Here is a 24,477-nt window from a genome sequence, read left to right as displayed (position 1 = left end):
TTCCGCGTGGTCCTCTGCTCCCCCTCCCACACGGTCCTCTGCTCCCCCTCCCGTGTGGTCCTCTGCTCCCCCTCCCGCGCGGTCCTCTGCTCCCCCTCCCGCGCGGTCCTCTGCTCCCCCTCCCGCGCGGTCCTCTGCTCCCCCTCCCGCGCGGTCCTCTGCTCCCCCTCCCGCTCGGTCCTCTGCTCCCCCTCCCGCGCAGTCTTCTGCTTCCCCTCCCGCGCAGTCTTCTGCTCCCCCTCCCGCGCGGTCTTCTGCTCCCCCTCCCACGCGGTCTTTTGCTCCCCCTCCCGCGCGGTCTTCTGCTCCCCCTCCCGCGCGGTCTTCTGCTCCCCTCCCGCACGGTCTTCTGCTCCAATCCTGCACAGTCTTCTGCTCCCCTCCTGCGCGGTCTTCTGCTCCCCCTCCCGCTCGGTCTTCAGCTCTCCCTCCCATGCGGTCCTCTGCTTCCCCTCCCGCTCGGTCTGCTGCTCACACTCCCGCGCAGTCCTCTTCTCCCCCTCCCGCTCGGTCCTCTTCTCCCCCTCCCGCTCGGTCTTCTGCTCCCACCTCCTGCTCGGTCTTCTGCTTCCCCTCCCGCGCGGTCTTCTGCTCCCACCTCCTGCTCGGTCTTCTGCTCCCCCTCCCGCGCGGTCTTCTGCTCCCCCTCCCGCGCGGTCTTCTGCTCCCCCTCCCGCGCAGTCTTCTGCTCCTCCTCCCGCGCGGTCCTCTGCTTCCCCTCCCGCTCGGTCTTCTGCTTTCCCTCCTTCTCGGTCTTCTGCTCCCCCTCCCATGTGGTCTTCTGCTTCCCCCTCCAGTGCTGTTTTCTGCTCCAGTGCGGTCTTCTGCTCCCCCTCCTTCTCGGTCTTCTGCTTCCCCTCCCGAGTGGTCTTCTGCTCCCCCTCCAGTGCTGTTTTCTGCTCCAGTGCGGTCTTCTGCTCCCCCTCCTTCTCGGTCTTCTGCTCCCCCTCCTGCTCGGTCCTCTGCTTCCCCTCCTTCTCGGTCTTCTGTTCCCCTTCCCGCGCGGTCCTCTGCTCCCCCTCCCGCTCGGTCTACTGCTCCTCCTCCCGCTCGGTCTTCTGCTCCCACCTCCCGCTCGGTCTTCTGCTCCAATCCTGCACAGTCTTCTGCTCCCCTCCTGCGCGGTCTTCTGCTCCCCCTCCTGCTCGGTCTTCAGCTCTCCCTCCCATGCGGTCCTCTGCTTCCCCTCCCGCTCGGTCTGCTGCTCACACTCCCGCGCAGTCCTCTTCTCCCCCTCCCGCTCGGTCCTCTTCTCCCCTTCCCGCTCGGTCTTCTGCTCCCACCTCCTGCTCGGTCTTCTGCTCCCCCTCCCGCGCGGTCTTCTGCTCCCCCTCCTTCTCGGTCTTCTGCTTCCCCTCCTTCTCGGTCTTCTGCTCCCCCTCCTGCTCGGTCTTCTGCTTCCCCTCCTTCTCGGTCTTCAGCTCTCCCTCCCATGCGGTCCTCTGCTTCCCCTCCCGCTCGGTCTGCTGCTCACCCTCCCGCGCGGTCCTCTTCTCCCCCTCCCGCTCGGTCCTCTTCTCACCCTCCCGCTCGGTCTTCTGCTCCCACCTCCTGCTCGGTCTTCTGCTCCCCCTCCCGCGCGGTCTTCTGCTTCCCCTCCTTCTCGGTCTTCTGCTACCCCTCCTTCTCGGTCTTCTGCTCCCCCTCCTGCTCGGTTTTCTGCTTCCCCTCCTTCTCGGTCTTCTGCTCCCGCTCCCATGCAGTCTTCTGCTCCCCCTCCCGCACGGTCTTCTGCTTCCCCTCCCATGCGGTCTTCTGCTTCCCCTCCCGCGTGGTCTTCTGCTCCCCCTCCAGTGCTGTCTTCTGCTCCAGTGCGGTCTTCTGCTCTCCTTCCCACGCGGTCCTCTGCTCCCCCTCCCGCGCGGTCCTCTGCTCCCCCTCCCGCGCGGTCCTCTGCTCCCCCTCCCGCGCGGTCCTCTGCTCCCCCTCCCGCACGGTCCTCTGCTCCCCCTCCCGCGCGGTCCTCTGCTCCCCCTCCCGCTCGGTCCTCTGCTCCCCCTCCCGCTCGGTCCTCTTCTCCCCCTCCCGCTCGGTCCTCTTCTCCCCCTCCCGCTCGGTCCTCTTCTCCCCCTCCCGCTCGGTCCTCTGCTCCCCCTCCCGCTCGGTCCTCTTCTCCCCCTCCCGCTCGGTCCTCTTCTCCCCCTCCCGCTCGGTCCTCTTCTCCCCCTCCCGCTCGGTCCTCTTCTCCCCCTCCCGCTCGGTCCTCTTCTCCCCCTCCCGCTCGGTCCTCTTCTCCCCCTCCCGCTCGGTCCTCTTCTCCCCCTCCCGCTCGGTCCTCTTCTCCCCCTCCCGCTCGGTCCTCTTCTCCCCCTCCCGCTCGGTCCTCTTCTCCCCCTCCTGCGAGGTCCTCTGCTTCCCCTCCTGCGAGGTCCTCTGCTTCCCCTCCTGCGAGGTCCTCTGCTTCCCCTCCTGCGAGGTCCTCTGCTTCCCCTCCTTCTCGGTCTTCTGCTCCCCCTCCCGTGCGGTCTTCTGCTCCCCCCTCCCGTGCAGTCTTCTGCTCCCCCCTCCCGTGCGGTCTTTTGCTCCCCCTCCTGCGCGGTCCTCTGCTCTCGCTCCCGCGCGGTCTGATGTTGACTCCTTTCTGCCGCTCAGGGCTTCGGGGACTGATGCTCGCCGTCATGCTGGCTGCTCTTATGAGCAGTCTGGCCTCCATCTTTAACAGCAGTGGTACCCTGTTCACAATGGATGTCTGGAGGAAGATAAGACCGCAAGCTGCAGAGAAGGAGCTGCTTCTGGTGGGGAGGTACGTGCCCTGGTCAGTCAGTGGGGCAGGAGAATGTGATCAGTGTCACCTGTGCCATTCTTCTCCAGGGTGTGGACCGTCTGCCTCGTGGCCTTCAGCATTGCATGGATTCCAGTCGTCCAGGCTGCACAAGGAGGACAGCTGTTTGATTATATCCAGTCTGTTGCAAGTTTCCTGGCTCCACCGATCGCCGCCGTCTTCTTCCTGGCGCTATTTGTGAAAAGAGTCAATGAACCAGTAAGATCATGTCTATAGAAACGACAACTGCACGACCATCCGCCTCAGCGGTCATTCATCTATACCTCACCGCCCCCCATACAGCCCTGTACTTCACCCCACATACAGCCCTATACCTCACCCCCCATACACAGCCCTGTACCTCACCCCACATACAGCCCTATACCTCACCCCCCCCATACACAGCCCTGTACCTCACCCCACATACAGCCATACACCTCACACACCCATACACAGCCCTGTACCTCACCCCACATACAGCCCTATACCTCACACCTCCCCATACACAGCCTTGTACCTCACCCCACATACAGCCCTATACCTCACCCCCCCCATACACAGCCCTGTACCTCACCGCCCCCCATACAGCCCTGTACTTCACCCCACATACAGCCCTATACCTCACCCCCCCATACACAGCCCTGTACCTCACCCCACATACAGCCCTATACCTCACCCCCCCCATACACAGCCCTGTACCTCACCCCACATACAGCCATACACCTCACCCCCCATACACAGCCCTACACCTCACCCCACATACAGCCCTACACCTCACACACCCCCATACACAGCCCTGTACCTCACCCCACATACAGCCCTATACCTCACCTCCCCCCATACACAGCCCTGTACCTCACCCCACATACAGCCCTACACCTCACACACCCCCATACACAGCCCTGTACCTCACCCCACATACAGCCCTATACCTCACACACCCCCATATAGCCCTATACCTCACCACACATACACAGCCCTGTACCTCACCCCACATACAGCCCTATACGTCACATACCCCCATACACAGCCCTACACCTCACCCCACATACAGCCATGCACCTCACACACCCCCAGACACAGCCCTTTACCTCACCACACATACAGCCCTCACCTTACCCCCCCATACACAGCCCTACACCTCACCCCACATACAGCCCTATACCTCACCCCCCCATACACAGCCCTGTACCTCACCCCCCCATACACAGCCCTACACCTCACACACCCCCATAGACAGCCCTACACCTCACCCCACATACAGCCATACACCTCATACCCCCCCATACACAGCCCTGTACCTCACCCCACATACAGCCCTATACCTCACACCCCCTTATACACAGCCCTGTACCTCACCCCACATACAGCCTTGTACCTCACCCCACATACACAGCCCTGTACCTCACCCCACATACAGCCCTACACCTCACACACCCCCATACACAGCCCTGTACCGCACCCCACATGCAGCCCTACACCTCACCCCCCCATACACAGCCCTATACCTCCCCCCACATACTGTACGGCCCTATACCTCACACCCCCCATTATCCACCTCCTCTACATCTCTTTATATATATATTAGGGTGTTTAATTTTTCTGAAGTTAAGATTTCCATATGACTTTGCTTGAATCCTTGGTCCAACTCATGTAAAAGATCCATGTAAAACATTTTAACAAAATGGATTAATCTTTAAGGGTTGCACACTTTGATCCCTTTTTTCTGACATTACTGAATCCAGATTTTCCGAAGGTTCTAAAATCAGTGGAATTCAGTTGATGAGAAGTCCTAGTCCACGATGTTAGATGAAGAAAATCCCATTCAAGGTTTTCTAGAAGAACAACGTGTGACAATGGTGGACTACCTCCACCTACCTCCACAAGGTCTTCAGAGATGGCAGTCATCCAAGAGAAGATTACAAAGAGCGATCACAACTATCCCTGCTATATCTTGGAGGTTGGGATGAAAACCATTTGGAATTTAGGGTTCCAGGGGCTCTCAATGAAGCAACGTGGAGGGCAAAGGCCATATATGTGCTCAGAATTGTGCTACTCACTAAACAATTGCATTAGGGTTAGCCCTATTCCTTAAAAAATTAATTTTTATTTATAGCAAAAAATATTAAAAATACAGATATGGACAATAGGGTACAGCAAGGAAACACGAGACTGTGACACGAGACTGTCTATGTGATATACCATCTAGATGTTGGCTGGTGTATACGGGTGCTCTCGGACTCAGAGGGTGTATGAGTCAGAGACTGGCGAGTGTCCTTTTTTCCTGTTATTTTACCTTGAGGGATATGGACTTTCCTTAGCACCTTCACCAAGCTAAGCCTACTGACTGTATAGTCATATGCAGGCCGGTTAATATACTTTGGCAGATTTAGAGCCAGTGGGTAGGGAGACCTTCATTTTCCTGGTATATCACTGCGAGAGATATAGACCAGGTGTAATGTAGTATACTAGGCCCCTGGTGGTCTGTGTTATGAAATGTTCCTCATCATATATGAGAAGTGCCAGCCACATGAAGATAGTATGATTTGAGGATGGAAACGTCTATTAAGAGCTATCTGTGAAAAGCACTAGGTTAATAAGTTATGTGAGGTTGATATTGACAGTCTTACGTCTGCCTACCATGTTGGATATTATATTATTGAACTAACCCCACACGTACAAAGACCGTATATACTTTGTTTAGGATAACTGTATGTATATTTATGCTCCCTGGTCAATAGGACCTGTTCTATATATAAGGGATATTGTCGGCCCACACTCTCCCTCTCCCCAATGAATGGGAGTCGCTGTGGTAGTTCTTCTTTCCTTGCTGTACCCTATTGTCCATATCTGTATTTTTAATATTTTTTGCTATAAATAAAAATTAATTTTTTAAGGAATATGAGCATCGAAATATTCGTTCTAAGGATATAAGTGGTTTCTATGATAGATAGGTGCTATCCTGAGGTTTATAAACAAAAAATGTGGTATATGTGGTTATATAGGGTTAGCCCTATACCTCACACCCCCCCATACAGCCCTATACCTCACCCCACATACACAGCCCTGTACCTCACCCCACATACCGCCCTACACATCACCTCCCCATACACAGCCCTACACCTCACTCCCCCCATACACAGACCTACACCTCACCCGACATACAGCCCTATACCTCACACACCCCCCATACACAGCCCTGTGTCGTGGGCGGAGGAGGGGAAGCTGCGCTCACCCACTGCTCGGGTCCGGTTGTGGTGAGGTTGGTGACACCACCGCTGCTCTGGACGGGGATCCCGGGAGCGATGACAGGGAGCAGCTTGGATGTTGGTTCTCCCCTCCGTGGGTAGGGGGATTGGTTGTCCCGGGGCCCGGTGAGGGGTAGGGATGGATGGCAGGCAGGTTACGGGGCCTGGTGAGGTGCAGGGTCGCGGGGGCAGCGCTGTGCCGCACGGCACGGTGGTACTCACTCAGCCAGTAATTCACACGGAATCTCTGGTCAAACAAACGGCTGGATGGACAGGTCCCACAGACGGCTGCGGTTGTTCTCCCGGTAGGTTGATGGTGACTGCCTTTCCCTGCACCTGTGTTGTGTTTACGGTTCCAATGGGTTCCCACCGGTAACCCGCTCCCCAGCTTGGATGGATGCTGAAGGAGCCCCTTTTGCCCGCAGGCTCTGGCCCTGGGGACTGTAGCCTTGGCGGTGACTGTGTTTCCCTCTACGGTGTGAGCTGTTGCCTTCAATCGGGTCTTGACTGCTGGGAAACCCCGGAGGTTCCCTTCGCTAATGGATTTGACCAACTTTACGGCGACTCCAAGCCTGGTTGGGGTCCGTAAGCCCTGCCGGATGGTGCCGGCTTCTCTTTGCTCTCCGATCCGGTACCGCCGGGCCACCGCCCGTCCACGGTCCTTACGGTTTGCTCCAATCGGCCTCTCCTGCAGACGGTCACCACCGTCTGCCAACCTTGCTGTTCCGTCCGGGCCACACACCCGGACGCGGTCAGTCTTCTCTACCACTACTTCACTCTCTCCAACTAATCTGAACTCTTTTCCCGCCTCCAGGACTGTGAACTCCTCGGTGGGCGGGACCAACTGTCTGGCCCACCCCCTGGTGTGGACATCAGCCCCTGGAGGACGGCAACAAGGATTTTGTGTTTTTGACCTAGATGTGCCTAGCCGGGGTGTGGGGTGTGTTGGTGTAGTACCTGTGACGACCTGGCTTGTCAAGGCGCCACATTCCCCCTTAGTAAAATGCAGACCGTCCGCGGGCTGCCCGTCCATCACCGGTTTTATTTTAACTGCAAAAATAGAAAACGGTAAAACATGTAAAAACAAGCATTTTTTCAATCTTCCCACATCGGGAGGCACATTCTTAAACGTTACCAAACATTTTTAATAACGGTTACGGCTTCCGCTCTTCTCCCACCCAAACAACCTGGCCCTGATGCTGCCCCTAAGAAGTGGGCAGCACCCCTTGACCCCAGTCCATCACCAGGCTGCCCGAGCGGGTTCTATCTCTTTCAGGGGACCCACGTCCATGGGGAACCCCTGAACCCCCGGAGGATCGCCACCGGTTTCGGTAGTGGCGGGCCTGGGCCATCTCTTTCCTCCAGGCCCATCCTCCCAAATCAGCCTCTCCGGAGGCGGTAACAGTTTCAAGCCAACAACATTTTTATTTACATCCCACTGAGTTTGTGGTTGCCCTGCAAGTTCTCGGGCTTGTCCGTAAGCAGTTCCTTACGCAAGGAGTGCAAACAGTCCCTACGGGGACAACAGTTGCCGGCAACGGCCGGTTTAATCACGGTTCAATCAGGTAAACTTCTTCGGTTGATCATCTTTACTTATCATTCCAAAACTTTCAAACTGTACAGGTGGTCCCAACGGGGACAACTTTTTGGCGGGGGACCGCCGACTTACTCCGGATCCACGGTGTCGGCCAGGGGAGGGGGCTGGGCAGATACTCGGGCCTCTTGACTGCCCCTCAGCTTCGCATCCAGCGCAAACCAACCCCTCTCCCCACAATGCCTGGTGTACTGCACCAAGTCTCCCAGCATCAGGTTGCGGCCCGGGTGGTCTTCCGGCAGATGGGCATTGACGTCCCGTCGGGCCACAAAAACTTCGGCCTCCAGGCCCGGCTCGTATATAAAACCATAGCCCCGACGGACATCAAACCTCCTCACTTGCCCTTCATAGAGCGGGCCCCGGACACGGAAGGTGGCTTGGCGGAGGCTTTCCTTCTCTCGGATCGTGCGGGCCACCAGCTCCGCCTTCCTTCGCTCACTCTCTGCAATTTCTTGGCCCAGCGGGGTCTGTCCTCTGTCCCAATAAGGGGCTACTGCGGGCCCCGGCGCACGGGTCGGGCCCCGCGAGACCTCCTTCACGCTGCCCAGGACTGGCATTCTGGGGGGAAGGTCCCGCGGTGTCATGGCCTGGGGTGCTGCCCTGCAGCGGCAACCCGGCACGGCCTCAGCCGAGGCGTGGGGGATGGGCACAGGGATCGGCTCCCGCTGGACCTCCTGTATGGAGCGGTCTGTCGGCACCGGTTCGGGGGGAGTCTCCACAGGTGCCTCCGGTTCGGGCTTCGACACCTTCCACGGGAGCGGCTCCGAGCGGTCACGGGCCCCAGCTGCAGGTCGGTCGGCATGGGCGGGGTACCGCTACCGGTGGTGATGGTAGCGGGCCTAGTGGCGGGGCAGCAGCAGCCAACACGGGTAGCGGGGGAGGTAGCAGGGTGAGCGGATGTAGACCGGGCCCCTCGGCCGCGATGACCGACCAACTAGGGGTACAGGGGCATGGGTCACTTACCCTCTCTTCCAAGACTCCCTCCACCTCGCGTCTCCGTATGGCCGCCACCACCTCCGCCATGTCAGCCTCCCACTCCTCCAAGAGGAGTTGCATCCTGACCTGCAGCCGCTGTTGGAGCTGGGCGGTCCGGACCTCCACCCACGCCGCGGTTCCAGGCGCGGGGGCTACGGTGCTGTGGGACGGCTGGTACATGGCTGCGGCGGCCTCTTCCAGGAACCAACAAAAAGATGGCCGCAGGGTCCTGGCGTCCCTGCTTTTATGGCCGCGAGCTACATGCGGCCAGATGCCATCCATCCCCCTTAGTCTTTTTCCGGCTCCTCCTCTACAGGGGCGGGGTTTCGGCTTTTGCGCCTCCACTACTCGGGAAGACGCTCGAGCGGAGATTTTTTGCGCCCAAAATGGTGGCTTCTCAAAATTTTCGGCCGGACACCTCCGACGGTTACAAAGCGCACCTCTACCAGACGGCAGAGCGGTAAGATCCTGTTCGTGACGCCAAGTTGTCGCGGGCGGAGGAGGGGACGCTGCGCTCACCCACTGCTCGGGTCCGGCTGCTGCTGCTCGGTGGTGGCTCGAGCGGTGGGCCGGATCCCGGGGACTCGAGCGGCGTTCCTCACCCGTGAGTGAATGGGGGTGGTTTGGGTTTAGGGATATTGTCCGTGACGCCACCCACGGTTGTGGTGAGGTTGGTGACACCACCGCTGCTCTGGACGGGGATCCCGGGAGCGATGACAGGGAGCAGCTTGGATGTTGGTTCTCCCCTTCGTGGGTAGGGGGATTGGTTGTCCCGGGGCCCGGTGAGGGGTAGGGATGGATGGCAGGCAGGTTACGGGGCCTGGTGAGGTGCAGGGTCGCGGGGGCAGCGCTGTGCCGCACGGCACGGTGGTACTCACTCAGCCAGTAATTCACACGGAGTCTCTGGTCAAACAAACAGCTGGATGGACGGGTCCCACAGACGGCTGCGGTTGTTCTCCCGGTAGGTTGATGGTGATTGCCTTTCCCTGCACCTGTGTTGTGTTTACGGTTCCAATGGGTTCCCACCGGTAACCCGCTCCCCAGCTTGGATGGGTGCTGAAGGAGCCCCTTTTGCCCGCAGGCTCTGGCCCTGGGAACTGTAGCCTTGGCGGTGACTGTGTTTCCCTCTACGGTGTGAGCTGTTGCCTTCAATCGGGTCTTGACTGCTGGGAAACCCCGGAGGTTCCCTTCGCTAACGGATTTGACCAACTTTACGGCGACTCCAAGCCTGGTCGGGGTCCGTAAGCCCTGCCGGATGGTGCTGGCTTCTCTTTGCTCTCCGATCCGGTACCGCCGGGCCACCACCCGTCCACGGTCCTTACGGTTTGCTCCAATCGGCCTCTCCTGCAGACGGTCACCACCGTCTGCCAACCTTGCTGTTCCGTCCGGGCCACACACCCGGACGCGGTCAGTCTCCTCTACCACTACTTCACGCTCTCCAACTAATCTGAACTTTTTTCCCGCCTCCAGGACTGTGAACTACTCGGTGGGCGGGACCAACCGCCTGGCCCACCCCTGGTGTGGAGATCAGCCCCTGGAGGAAGGCAACAAGGATTTTGTGTTTGACCTAGATATGCCTAGCCGGGGTGTGGGGTGTGTTGGTGTAGTACCTGTGACGACCTGGCTTGTCCAGGGCGCCACACCTACACCTCACACACCCCATACACAGCCCTACACCTCACCCCACATACAGCCATACACCGCATACCCCCCATACACAGCCGTGTACCTCACCCCACATACAGCCCTATACCTCACCCCACATACAGCCCTATACCTCAAACCCCCATACACAGCCCTGTACCTCACCCCACATACAGCCCTATACCTCACTCCCTCCCATACACAACCCTACACCTCACCCCGCATACAGCCCTATACCTCACACCCCCCTATGCACAGCCCTGTACCTCACCCCACATACAGCCCTACACCTCACCCCACATACAGCCCTGTACCTCACCCCACATACAGCCCTATACCTCACCCCCCATACACAGCCCTGTACCTCACCCCACATACAGCCCTATACCTCACCCCACATACAGCCCTCTACCTCACCCCACATACAGCCCTGTACCTCACCCCACATACAGCCCTATACCTCACATACAGCCCTATACCTCACCCCCCATACACAGCCCTGTACCTCACCCCCCATACAGTCCTATACCTCACGCCCTCCCCCATACACAGCCCTGTACCTCACCCCACATACAGCCCTATACCTCACCTCACATACAGCCCTATACCTCACCCCCCCATACACAGCCCTGTACCTCACCCCACATACAGCCCTATACCTCACGCCCTCCCCCATACACAGCCCTGTACCTCACCCCACATACAGCCTTGTACCTCACCCCACATACAGCCCTATACCTCACGCCCTCCCCCATACACAGCCTTGTACCTCACCCCACATACAGCCCTGTACCTCACCCCACATACAGCCCTATACCTCACACACCCCCATGCACAGCCCTGTACCTCACCCCACATACAGCCCTATACCTCACCCCACATACAGCCCTGTACCTCACCCCACATACAGTCCTATACCTCACCCCACATACAGCCCTGTACCTCACCCCCCCATACACAGCCCTGTACCTCACCCCACATACAGTCCTATACCTCACCCCACATACAGCCCTACACCTCACCCCCCCATACACAGCCCTACACCTCACCCCACATACAGCCCTATACCTCACCCCCCCATACACAGCCCTACACCTCCCACACCCCCATACACAGCCCTACACCTCACCCCACATACAGCCATACACCTCATACCCCCCCATACACAGCCCTGTACCTCACCCCACATACAGCCCTACACCTCACACACCCCCATACACAGCCCTGTACCGCACCCCACATGCAGCCCTACACCTCACCCCCCCATACACAGCCCTGTACCTCACCCCACATACAGCCCTGTACCTCACCCCCCATACAGCCCTATACCTCACCCCCCCCATACACAGCCCTGTACCTCACCCCACATACAGCCCTACACCTCACCCCCCATACACAGCCCTACACCTCACACACCCCCATACACAGCCCTACACTTTACCCCACATACAGCCATACACCTCATACCCCCCCATACACAGCCCTGTACCTCACCCCACATACAGCCCTGTACCTCACCCCACATACAGCCCTATACCTCACACCCCCCCATGCACAGCCCTGTACCTCACCCCACATACAGCCCTATACCTCACCCCACATACAGCCCTGTACCTCACACCCCCCCATACACAGCCCTGTACCTCACCCCACATACAGTCCTATACCTCACCCCACATACAGCCCTGTACCTCACCCCCCCCATACACAGCCCTGTACCTCACCCCACATACAGTCCTATACCTCACCCCACATACAGCCCTACACGTCACCCCCCCATACTCAGCCCTACACCTCACCCCACATACAGCCCTATACCTCACCCCCCCCCCCATACACAGCCCTACACCTCACACACCCCCATACACAGCCCTACACCTCACCCCACATACAGCCATACACCTCATACCCCCCCTGTGACGGGGTATGCAACAGAGCAGTGAGGGACGCCAGCCTAAGGCACAATCCAAAGGGCTTTATTGGAACCACAAAGAATAAGCAGCAAACATAAATATAAATCCTTCAAATCTGCAAGGAGTCCACAACAGAAAAAAACAAAAGATCCAGGGGCACCGCCTGGTATTCCGATGCCAGGGGAATTAGGGCAATGGTCCTTATATGAGTTCCTTGAGTCCAACAGGTGAACAACAAAACACAATCCCACGTGGCCGCGGATCTCCAGTCTGTAACAGTCCACACACACAGACCCCAGGATCCAGCCTCAGCTATGGATCCTAGTCCTTTTCCAGCCGAGCTCCAACTAACTGAACTCTAACATGTTCTTCTCTCCTGGGATCAGCCCCTTAGGTGGGCACACCTCCCCCTGGCCATTTGATGCATGAATGGACTTTAGACTGCTGGCTCTGTTCTGTTTACCAAGTTGTAAATTGGAGAAGTCCCATGCTGAGAAGAACAATATATATATGCAACCCCCACCAAATCAATGACAATAGCTACTGCTGAAGCCTGAGTGCAATATGATACAGGCTGGGGGAAGGTATGGTCACTTACATCCCAAGACATAGTATTACAGCAAATACAGTGAGAAGGTAAAATACATCACATGGCATCTTATACAAAAATATGGGATGGAGAAAACTACATACATCATGACAATTCCTTCCCCTCCCAACTTGTGTACGTACTAGGGACCTCTACAGGTCGCTAGTTAAGTACACGCAGGCATGGCTGACAGGACTCAAGGCTCCTCTTGCCTGGACAGTCCATCTGCATTTTGGGTGTTGGCTCCAGGTTCTTTAGTGTATGATGAAGATGTAGGGTTGAATGTTTGGGTCCAGTTTATATCCTCCTTCACTTAAACTCTGCTTCCTGCACCCACAAATTGGCATTGTATATCTCCCACATCATTGCCTAGGAGTATGTCTGCAGGAAGGCCGCTCATCACACCGATTATGCATTGTTTGGCCCCAAAGCCATAATCCAGGGTCACACTCGCTTTTGGAATATATCTCTGAGTACCTCCAGCCAATTCAATGGCAATTCCTGGTCCCTGTTGAATTGCTTCTGGTTGAATTACTCGGGGATCTGCGATGGTGAGAAAAGCCCCAGTGTCACGAAAGCCAACAACTTTTTGGCCATCCAGCACGACCTCCTGTAGATGTTTATGCTGAAGATCATAAGAACAGGTGGCTGGAGCTCGCACCTCATAGACTCCGGGTAGGGGAGCCAGGATATCTGAGTCACTTGGCAAGTCATCAGGCACAGAATCCAGCTCTTCTCCTGGTGAAGGTGTCTGTAGATAATCAACAGGCAAAGGCGGTCTGTAGCTGTTCTGTCTCCGAACACCTGGACATTGGAATTGCATGTGCCCAGGCTGCCCACACCCATAACATCTGCGCTCTGGGATTCTTCCTCCACATCGTATTCCCAAAGGTGGAGCATGAGTAATGCGAGGCACAGTCACACGAAGGTCCCCATGAGTTGACGGTCTAGGGTGATGGTGAACATTGGGGCCAGAAGGACCAGGGGCCGCCAGCGTTGGGGGGTTGGTGGTTTTTTTCTCACTGGGTAGTAGTTTTTTCCACTGAGGCTTGATGGTGAGAGCCTCATCAGCTAGAGCTGCAGCTTCCTCCACAGTGGCTGGTCTCCTTTCACGCACCCATTCCCGGATCTCAGCGGGGCACTTGAAGTAAAACTGCTCTTTTAGGAGGAACTGGAGGACGGTCTCCAAGGTTAAGGCCTCCTCTGCCTCCAGCCAACGATGCCACAGATGTTTGAGTTTGTGGGCATACATCTTGAAGGACACTTCCTCATCACATGCTAAAGTACGGAACTGAGTCCTGTAAGTGTCTGGCGTTACAGCATAATGTTCTAGAATAGTCTGTTTAATATCCGCATACTCACAGTTCCACCGAGGGTCCATAGCTCTATAGGCTGCAGCAGCTCCACCCTCTAAGAGCCCAACCAGATGCCGGACGCGCTCTCTTTCTGGAACTTCCATTAATCGACACTGATGCTCAAAGTCCTGGAAGAAGCCCTCAATGTCACCAGCAGCCTCATTAAACTGCTTGAAGTCTTTGCGGGACACCCTGGGAAGTTCCCTCATGATGGGTGCTGGGGTTACAGTCTGTCTGGAACCTCTCGCGGCTTCCACAGCGAGCTGCTTATCCAGCAATGCCATCTCCTCCATCCTGCGCTCCTTCTCTTTAGCTCCACGCATGACCTCCATCTTATATTCTATGGTGGTCTCCTCTCCCAGCAAGGCCATCTCCTCCTCGTACCACACAACCCATTGACTTTTTTGGGTATTTACCTCCGGCTCCCGTCTTTGCTCCCCTTCCTGTGGAAATTGTTCCTCGGTGCCATCTTGCAGGCAAGCGTTTTCCAATGCCTCAATTAATTGCTCCTTAGAGAGTCCTTTGTAGCCGACACCTAATTCACGGGCCTTTGTTTGTAGGCTCACCACAGTCCAGTTCCTGTATCCTGAGGTTCTGGTTTCAGACGTTGATTGGCCGTTGTCCTCCATTTCTTCTGCTCTGATCCCGCCGCTGCCAACCAGTTTGTGACGGGGTATGCAACAGAGCAGTGAGGGACGCCAGGCCAAGGAACAATCCAACGGGCTTTATTGGAACCACAAAGAATAAGCAGCAAACATAAATATAAATCCTTCAAATCTGCAAGGAGTCCACAACAGAAAAAAACAAAAGATCCAGGGGCACCGCCTGGTATTCCGATGCCAGGGGAATTAGGGCAATGGTCCTTATATGAGTTCCTTGAGTCCAACAGGTGAACAACAAAACACAATCCCACGTGGCCGCGGATCTCCAGTCTGTAACAGTCCACACACACAGACCCCAGGATCCAGCCTCAGCTATGGATCCTAGTCCTTCTCCAGCCGAGCTCCAACTAACTGAACTAACATGTTCTTCTCTCCTGGGATCAGCCCCTTAGGTGGGCACACCTCCCCCTGGCCATTTGATGCATGAATGGACTTTAGACTCCTAGCTCTGTTCTGTTTACCAAGTTGTAGAATGGAGAAGTCCCATGCTGAGAAGAACAATATATATATGCAACCCCCACCAAATCAATGACAATAGCTACTGCTGAAGCCTGAGTGCAATATGATACAGGCTGTGGGGAAGGTATGGTCACTTACATCCCAAGACATAGTATTACAGCAAATACAGGTTAAATACATCACATGGCATCTTATACAACAATATGGGATGGAGAAAACTACATACATCATGACACCCCCATACACAGCCCAGTACCTCACCCCACATACAGCCCTATACCTCACACACCCCCATACACAGCCCTGTACCGCACCCCACATGCAGCCCTACACCTCACCCCCCCATACACAGCCCTGTACCTCACCCCACATACAACCCTGTACCTCACCCCCCATACAGCCCTATACCTCACCCCCCATACACAGCCCTGTACCTCACCCCACATACAGCCCTACACCTCACCCCCCATACACAGACCTACACCTCACACACCCCCATACACAGCCCTACACCTTACCCCACATACAGCCATACACCTCATACCCCCCCATACACAGCCCTGTACCTCACCCCACATACAGCCCTATACCTCACACCCCCTTATACACAGCCCTGTACCTCACCCCACATACAGCCCTACACCTCACACACCCCCATACACAGCCCTGTACCGCACCCCACATGGAGCCCTACACCTCACCCCCCCATACACAGCCCTGTACCTCACCCTACATACAGCCCTATACCTCACACACCCCCATACACAGCCCTACACCTCACCCCCCCATACACAGCCCTGTACCTCACCCCACATACAGCCCTATACCTCACCCCCCCATACACAGCCCTGTACCTCACCCCACATACAGCCCTACACCTCACACACCCCCATACACAGCCCTTTACCGCACCCCACATGCAGCCCTACACCTCACCCCCCCATACACAGCCCTGTACCTCACCCTACATACAGCCCTATACCTCACACACCCCCATACACAGCCCTACACCTCACCCCCCCATACACAGCCCTGTACCTCACCCCACATACAGCCCTACACCTCACCCCCTATTCACAGCCCTACACCTCACACACCCCCATACACAGCCCTACACCTTACCCCACATACAGCCATACACCTCATACCCCCGCATACACAGCCCTGTACCTCACCCCACATACAGCCCTATACCTCACACACCCCCATACAGCCCTATACCTCACCCCACATACACAGCCCTGTACCTCACCCCACATACAGCCCTATACCTCACGCTCCCCCCATACACAGCCCTGTACCTCACCCCACATACAGCCTTGTACCTCACTCCACATACTGTACAGCCCTGTACCTCACCCCACATACAGCCCTATACCTCCCCCCACATACTGTACGGCCCTATACCTCACACCCCCCATTATCCACCTCCTCTACATCTCTTTATATATATATTAGGGTGTTTAATTTTTCTGAAGTTAAGATTTCCATATGACTTTGCTTGAATCCTTGGTCCAACTCATGTAAAAGATCCATGTAAAACATTTTAGCGGAATGGATTAATCTTTAAGGGTTTTACACTTTGATCCCTTTTTTCTGACATTGCTGAATCCAGATTTTTCGAAGGTTCTAAAATCAGTGGAATTCAGTTGATGAGAAGTCCTAGTCCACGATGTTAGATGAAGAAAATCCCATTCAAGGTTTTCTAGAAGAACAACGTGTGACAATGGTGGACTACCTCCACCTACCTCCACAAGGTCTTCAGAGATGGCAGTCATCCAAGAGAAGATTACAAAGAGCGATCACAACTATCCCTGCTATATCTTGGAGGTTGGGATGAAAACCATTTGGAATTTAGGGTTCCAGGGGCTCTGAATGAAGCAACGTGGAGGGCAAAGGCCATATATGTGCTCAGAATTGTGCTACTCACTAAACCATTGCATATGTCTAATACCGAAGTGAAAGGAATTAGAGAAGTAGCCCGTTGTCTGTCTAATGTACATCCGCTTTTGGCACGAGGCAGTTGTAAGTCGATGGGCTCCAAAGAATGATTTGGATATGCTCCAGCTTTTGCAATTTTATCCACATAAAGATGTCAGAGAAAGACGTCATGGCTTTGTAGCTGGTATTCGTGGCTTTGTGGCCTTGTGCAAGAATGACGTGGCCCCGAGGATTTGTAGCTGGAAGTCCCTATGGCATTATAGCTGGTATTTGTGGCTTTGTAGCTGGTATTTGTGGCTATGTAGCTGGTATTTGTGGCTTTGTAGCTGGTATTTGTGGCTTTGTAGCTGGTATTCGTGGATTTGTAGGTGGTATTCGTGGAATTGTACCTGGTATTTGTAAATTTGTAGCTGGTATTTGTGGCTTTGTAGCCGGTATTTGTGGCTTTGTAGCTGGTATTTGTGGCTTTGTAGCTGGTATTTGTGGCTTTGTAGCTGGTATTTGTGGCTTTGTAGCTGGTATTCGTGGATTTGTACCTGGTATTCGTGGCTTTGTGGCCTTGTGAGAGAATGACGTGGCCCTGAGGATTTGTAGCTGGAAGTCCCTGTGGCATTATAGCTGGTATTTCTGGATCTGTAGCTGGTATTTGTGGCTTTGTAGCTGGTATTTGTGGCTTTGTAGCCGGTATTTGTGGCTTTGTAGCCGGTATTTGTGGCTTTGTAGCTGGTATTTGTGGCTTTGTAGCTGGTATTCGTGGACTTGTATTTGGAATTCGTGGCTTTGTGGCCTTGTGAGATTATGACGTGACCCAGAGGATTTGTAGCTGGAAGTCCCTGTGGCATTATAGCTGGTATTTGTGGCTTTGTAGCTGGTATTCGTGATTTGTAGCTGGTATTCGTGGCTTTGTAGATGGTATTCGTGGCTTTGTAGCTGGTATTCGTGGCTTTGTAGCTGGTATTCATTGCTTTGTAGCTGGTATTCGCGGCTTTGTAGCTGGTATTCGCGGCTTTGTAGCTGGTATTCGTGGCTTTGTAGCTGGTATTCGTGGCTTTGTATCTGGTATTCATGGCTTTGTAGCTGGTATTCATGGCTTTGTAGCTGGTATTCATTGCTTTGTAGCTGGTATTTGTGGATTTTTAGCATATATTCGTGGCTTTGTAGCGGGTATTTGTGGATTTTTAGCATATATTCGTGGCTTTGTAGCTGGTATTCATGGCTTTGTAGCTGGTATTTGTGGATTTTTAGCATATATTCGTGGCTTTGTAGCTGGTATTTGTGGCTTTGTAGCTGGTATTCGTTGCTTTGTAGCTGGTATTCGTTGCTTTGTAGCTGCTGTTCGTGGCTTTGTAGCTGGTATTCGTGGCTTTGTAACTGGTATTCGTGGCTTTGTAGCTGGTATTCGTGGCTTTGTAGCTGGTATTCGTTGCTTTGTAGCTGGTATTCGTTGCTTTGTAGCTGCTGTTCGTGGCTTTGTAGCTGGTATTCGTGGCTTTGTAACTGGTATTCGTGGCTTTGTAGCTGGTATTCGTGGCTTTGTAGCTGGTATTCGTGGCTTTGTAGCTGGTATTCGTGGCTTTGTGTCCTTGTGAGAGCATGACGTGGCCCCGAGGATTTGTAGCTGGAAGTCCCTGTGGCATTATAGCTGGTATTTCTGGATTTGTAGCTGGTATTCGTGGATGAGTAGCTGGTATTTGTGGCTTTGTAGCCGGTTTTTGTGGCTTTGTAGCCGGTTTTTGTGGCTTTGTAGCCGGTATTTGTGGCTTTGTAGCCGGTATTTGTGGCTTTGTAGCTGGTATTTGTGGCTTTGTAGCCGGTATTTGTGGCTTTGTAGCCGGTATTTGTGGCTTTGTAGCTGGTATTTGTGGCTTTGTAGCTGGTATTTTTGGATTTGTACCTGGTATTTGTAGATTTTTACCTGGTATTCGTGGATTTGTAGCTGGTATTTGTGGTTTTGTAGCCGGTATTTGTGGCTTTGTAGCTGGTATTTGTGGCTTTGTAGCTGGTATTTGTGGCTTTGTAGCTGGTATTTGTGGCTTTGTAGCTGGTATTTGTGGCTTTGTAGCCGGTGTTCGTGGCTTTGTAGCTGGTATTCGTGGCTTTGTAGCTGGTATTCGTGGATTTGTACCTGGTATTTGTGGCTTTGTAGCCGGTATTTGTGGCTTTGTAGCCGGTATTTGTGGCTTTGTAGCTGGTATTTGTGGCTTTGTAGCTGGTATTCGTGGATTTGTACCTGGTATTTGTGGCTTTGTGGCCTTCTGAGAGAATGACGTGGCCCTGAGGATTTGTAGCTGGAAGTCCCTGTGGCATTATAGCTGGTATTTCTGGATCTGTAGCTGGTATTTGTGGCTTTGTAGCCGGTATTTGTGGCTTTGTAGCCGGTATTTGTGGCTTTGTAGCCGGTATTTGTGGCTTTGTAGCTGGTATTTGTGGCTTTGTAGCTGGTATTCGTGGCTTTGTGGCCTTGTGAGATTATGACGTGACCCTGAGGATTTGTAGCTGGAAGTCCCTGTGGCATTATAGCTGGTATTTCTGGATTTGTAGCTGGTATTCGTGGATGTGTAGCTGGTATTTGTGGCTTTGTAGCCAGTATTTGTGGCTTTGTAGCCGGTATTCGTGGCTTTGTAGCTGGTATTCGTGGATTTGTACCTGGAATTCGTGGCTTTGTGTCCTTGTGAGAGCATGACGTGGCCCCGAGGATTTGTAGCTGGAAGTCCCTGTGGCATTATAGCTGGTATTTGTGGCTTTGTAGCTGGTATTCGTGATTTGTAGCTGGTATTCGTGGCTTTGTAGCTGGTATTCGTGATTTGTAGCTGGTATTCATTGCTTTGTAGCTGGTATTCGTGGCTTTGTAGCTGGTATTCGTGGCTTTGTAGCTGGTATTCGTGGCTTTGTAGCTGGTATTCATGGCTTTGTAGCTGGTATTTGTGGATTTTTAGCATATATTCGTGGCTTTGTAGCTGGTATTTGTGGATTTTTAGCATATATTCGTGGCTTTGTAGCTGGTATTCATGGCTTTGTAGCTGGTATTTGTGGATTTTTAGCATATATTCGTGGCTTTGTAGCTGGTATTCGTGGCTTTGTAGCTGGTATTCGTGGCTTTGTAGCTGGTATTCGTTGCTTTGTAGCTGCTGTTCGTGGCTTTGTAACTGGTATTCGTGGCTTTGTAGCTGGTATTCGTGGATTTGTACCTGGAATTCGTGGCTTTGTGTCCTTGTGAGAGCATGACGTGGCCCCGAGGATTTGTAGCTGGAAGTCCCTGTGGCATTATAGCTGGTATTTTTGGATTTGTAGCTGGTATTCATGGATGTGTAGCTGGTATTTGTGGCTTTGTAGCCGGTATTTTTGGCTTTGTAGCTGGTATTTGTTGCTTTGTAGCTGGTATTCGTGGATTTGTACCTGGAATTCGTGGCCTTGTGAGAGCATGATGTGGCCCCGAGGATTTGTAGCTGGAAGTCCCTGTGGCATTATAGCTGGTATTTGTGGCTTTGTAGCTGGTATTCGTGATTTGTAGCTGGTATTCGTGGCTTTGTAGCTGGTATTCGTGGCTTTGTAGCTGGTATTCATTGCTTTGTAGCTGGTATTTGTGGATTGTTAGCATATATTCGTGGCTTTGTAGCTGGTATTCTTTGCTTTGTAGCTGGTGTTCGTGGCTTTGTAGCTGGTATTCGTGGCTTTGTAGCTGGTATTCGTGCCTTTGTAGCTGGTATTCGTGGCTTTGTGGCCTTGTGCGAGAATGATGTGGCACTGAGGATTTGTAGCTGGAAGTCCCTGTGGCATTATAGCTGGTATTTGTGGCTTTGTACCTGGTATTTGTGGCTTTGTAGCTGGTATTTGTGGCTTCGTAGCTGGTATTTGTGGCTTTGTACCTGGTATTCGTGGCTTTGTAGCTGGTATTTGTGGATTTTTAGCATATATTCGTGGCTTTGTAGCTGGTATTCATGGCTTTGTAGCTGGTATTGGTGGATTTTTAGCATATATTCGTGGCTTTGTAGCTGATATTTGTGGCTTTGAAGCTGGTATTCGTTGCTTTGTAGCTGGTATTCGTGGCTTTGTAGCTGGTATTCGTGGCTTTGTAGCTGGTATTCGTGCCTTTGTAGCTGGTATTTGTGGCTTTGTAGCTGGTATTTATGGCTTTGTAAATGGTATTCATGGATTTGTACCTGGTATTCGTGGATTTGTAGCTGGTATTCGTGGCTTTGTGGCCTTGTGCGAGAATGATGTGGCCCTGAGGATTTGTAGCTGGAAGTCCCTGTGGCATTATAGCTGGTATTTGTGGCTTTGTAGCTGGTATTTGTGGCTTTGTACCTGGTATTTGTGGCTTTGTACCTGGTATTTGTGGCTTTGTAGCTGGTATTTGTGCCTTTGTAGCTGGTATTTGTGGCTTTGTACCTGGTATTTGTGGCTTTGTAGCTGGTATTCATGGATTTGTAGCTGGTATTTGTGGCTTTGTAGCCGGTATTTGTGGCTTTGTAGCCGGTATTTGTGGCTTTGTAGCTGGTATTTGTGTCATTGTAGCTGCTATTTGTGTCATTGTAGCTGCTATTTGTGGCTTTGTAGCTGCTATTCGTGGATTTGTAGCTGGTATTTGTGGCATTATAGCTGGTATTTGTGGCTTTGTACCTGGTATTTGTGCCTTTGTAGCTGGTATTTGTGTCTTTGTACCTGGTATTTGTGGCTTCGTAGCTGGTATTTATGGCTTTGTAACTGGTATTCGTGGATTTGTACCTGGTATTCGTGGCTTTGTAGCTGGTATTCATGGCTTTGTGGCCTTGTGCGAGAATAATGTGGCCCCGAGGATTTGTAGCTGGAAGTCCCTGTGGCATTATAGCTGGTATTTGTGGCTTTGTAGCTGGTATTCGTGATTTGTAGCTGGTATTCGTGGCTTTGTAGCTGGTATTCGTGATTTGTAGCTGGTATTCATTGCTTTGTAGCTGGTATTCGTGGCTTTGTAGCTGGTATTCGTGGCTTTGTAGCTGGTATTCGTGGCTTTGTAGCTGGTATTTGTGGATTTTTAGCATATATTCGTGGCTTTGTAGCTGGTATTTGTGGATTTTTAGCATATATTCGTGGCTTTGTAGCTGGTATTCATGGCTTTGTAGCTGGTATTTGTGGATTTTTAGCATATATTCGTGGCTTTGTAGCTGGTATTCGTGGCTTTGTAGCTGGTATTCGTGGCTTTGTAGCTGGTATTTGTTGCTTTGTAGCTGCTGTTCGTGGCTTTGTAACTGGTATTCGTGGCTTTGTAGCTGGTATTCGTGGATTTGTGCCCTTGTACGAGAATGATGTGGCCCCGAGGATTTGTAGCTGGAAGTCCCTGTGGCATTATAGCTGGTATTTGTGGGTTTGTACCTAGTATTTGTGGCTTTGTAGCTGGTATTTGTGCCTTAGTAGCTGGTATTTGTGGCTTTGTACCTGGTATTTGTGCCTTTGTAGCTGGTATTTGTGTCTTTGTACCTGGTATTCGTGACTTTGTAGCTGGTATTTGTGGCTTCGTAGCTGGTATTTATGGCTTTGTAACTGGTATTCGTGGATTTGTACCTGGTATTCGTGGCTTTGTAGCTGGTATTCGTGGCTTTGTGGCCTTGTGTGAGAATAATGTGGCCCCGAGGATTTGTAGCTGGAAGTCCCTGTGGCATTATAGCTGGTATTTCTGGATTTGTAGCTGATATTCGTGGATGTGTAGCTGGTATTTGTGGCTTTGTAGCAGGTATTCGTGGAATGGAACCTGGAATTCGTGGCTTTGTGGCCTTGAGAGCATGACGTGGCCCCAAGGATTTGTAGCTGGAAGTCCCTGTGGCATTATAGCTGGTATTTGTGGCTTTGTAGCTGGTATTCGTGATTTGTAGTTGGTATTCGTGGCTTTATAGCTGGTATTCGTGGCTTTGTAGCTGGTATTCATTGCTTTGTAGCTAGTATTTGTGGATTTTTAGCATATATTCGTGGCTTTGTAGCTGGTATTCGTGGCTTTGTAGCTGGTATTTGTGCATTTTTAGCATATATTCGTGGCTTTGTAGCTGGTATTCATGGCTTTGTAGCTGGTATTTGTGGATTTTTAGCATATATTCGTGGCTTTGTAGCTGGTATTTGTGGCTTTGTAGCTGGTATTCGTTGCTTTGTAGCTGCTGTTCGTTGCTTTGTAGCTGGTATTCGTGCCTTTGTAGCTGGTATTTGTGGCTTCGTAGCTGGTATTTATGGCTTTGTAACTGGTATTCGTGGATTTGTACCTGGTATTCGTGGCTTTGTAGCTGGTATTCATGGCTTTGTGCCCTTGTGCGAGAATGATGTGGCCCCGAGGATTTGTAGCTGGAAGTCCCTGTGGCATTATAGCTGGTATTTGTGGGTTTGTACCTAGTATTTGTGGCTTTGTAGCTGGTATTTGTGCCTTTGTAGCTGGTATTTGTGGCTTCGTAGCTGGTATTTGTGGCTTTGTACCTGGTATTCGTGGCTTTGTAGCTGGTATTTGTGGATTTTTAGCATATATTCGTTGCTTTGTTGCTGGTATTCATGGCTTTGTAGCTGGTATTTGTGGATTTTTAGCATATATTCGTGGCTTTGTAGCTGGTATTTGTGGATTTTTAGCATATATTCGTGGCTTTGTAGCTGGTATTTGTGGCTTTGTAGCTAGTATTCGTTGCTTTGTAGCTGGTATTCGTGGATTTGTACCTGGTATTCGTGGCTTTATAACCTTGTAAGAGAATGACGTGGCCCCGAGGATTTGTAGTTGGAAGTCCCTGTGGCATTATAGCTGGTATTCGTGGCTTTGTAGCTGGTATTAGTGCCTTTGTAGCTGGTATTCATGGCTTTGTAGCTGGTATTTGTCGCTTCATAGCTGGTATTTGTGGCTTTGTAGCTGGTATTTGAGGCTTTGTAGCTGGTATTCGTGGATTTGTAGCTGGTATTCGTGGATTTGTGGCCTTGTGAGAGAATGACGTGGCCCCGAGGATTTTTAGCTGGAAGTCCCTGTGGCATTATAGCTGGTATTCGTGGCTTTGTAGCTGGTATTAGTGCCTTTGTAGCTGGTATTCGTGGCTTTGTAGCTGGTATTTGTCGCTTCATAGCTGGTATTTGTGGCTTTGTAGCCGGTATTTGTGACTTTGTAGCTGGCATTCGTGGATTTGTAGCCTGTATTCATGGATTTGTAGCTGGTATTTGTGGCTTCGTCGCTGGTATTTGTGGCTTTGTAGCTGGTATTCGTGGCTTTGTAGCTGGTATTCGTGGCTTTTAGCTGGTATTCGTGGCTTTGTAGCTGGTATTTTGTGGATTTTTAGCATATATTCGTGGCTTTGTAGCTGGTATTTGTGGATTTTTAGCATATATTTGTGGCTTTGAAGCTGGT

General features: G+C 52.6%; 1 protein-coding gene across 1 annotated transcript in view; it reads left to right on the top strand.

Annotated features, from left to right (window-relative positions):
- Nucleotides 1-24,477, top strand: part of SLC5A2 (solute carrier family 5 member 2) — a 207,725-nt gene that overhangs the window by 149,610 nt on the left and 33,638 nt on the right. Inside the window, 2 exon segments of the mRNA XM_075318698.1 lie at nt 2,593-2,743; nt 2,812-2,980. Of these exon segments, the coding sequence (XP_075174813.1) occupies nt 2,593-2,743; nt 2,812-2,980 (320 nt within the window).

This window comes from Anomaloglossus baeobatrachus, chromosome 7 (genome assembly GCF_048569485.1).
Source record: "Anomaloglossus baeobatrachus isolate aAnoBae1 chromosome 7, aAnoBae1.hap1, whole genome shotgun sequence".
In the NCBI taxonomy this organism is placed as follows: domain Eukaryota; kingdom Metazoa; phylum Chordata; class Amphibia; order Anura; family Aromobatidae; genus Anomaloglossus; species Anomaloglossus baeobatrachus.
The sequence above is the reverse complement of the archived record's forward strand: the minus strand, read 5'-3'. Positions and strand labels throughout refer to the sequence as shown.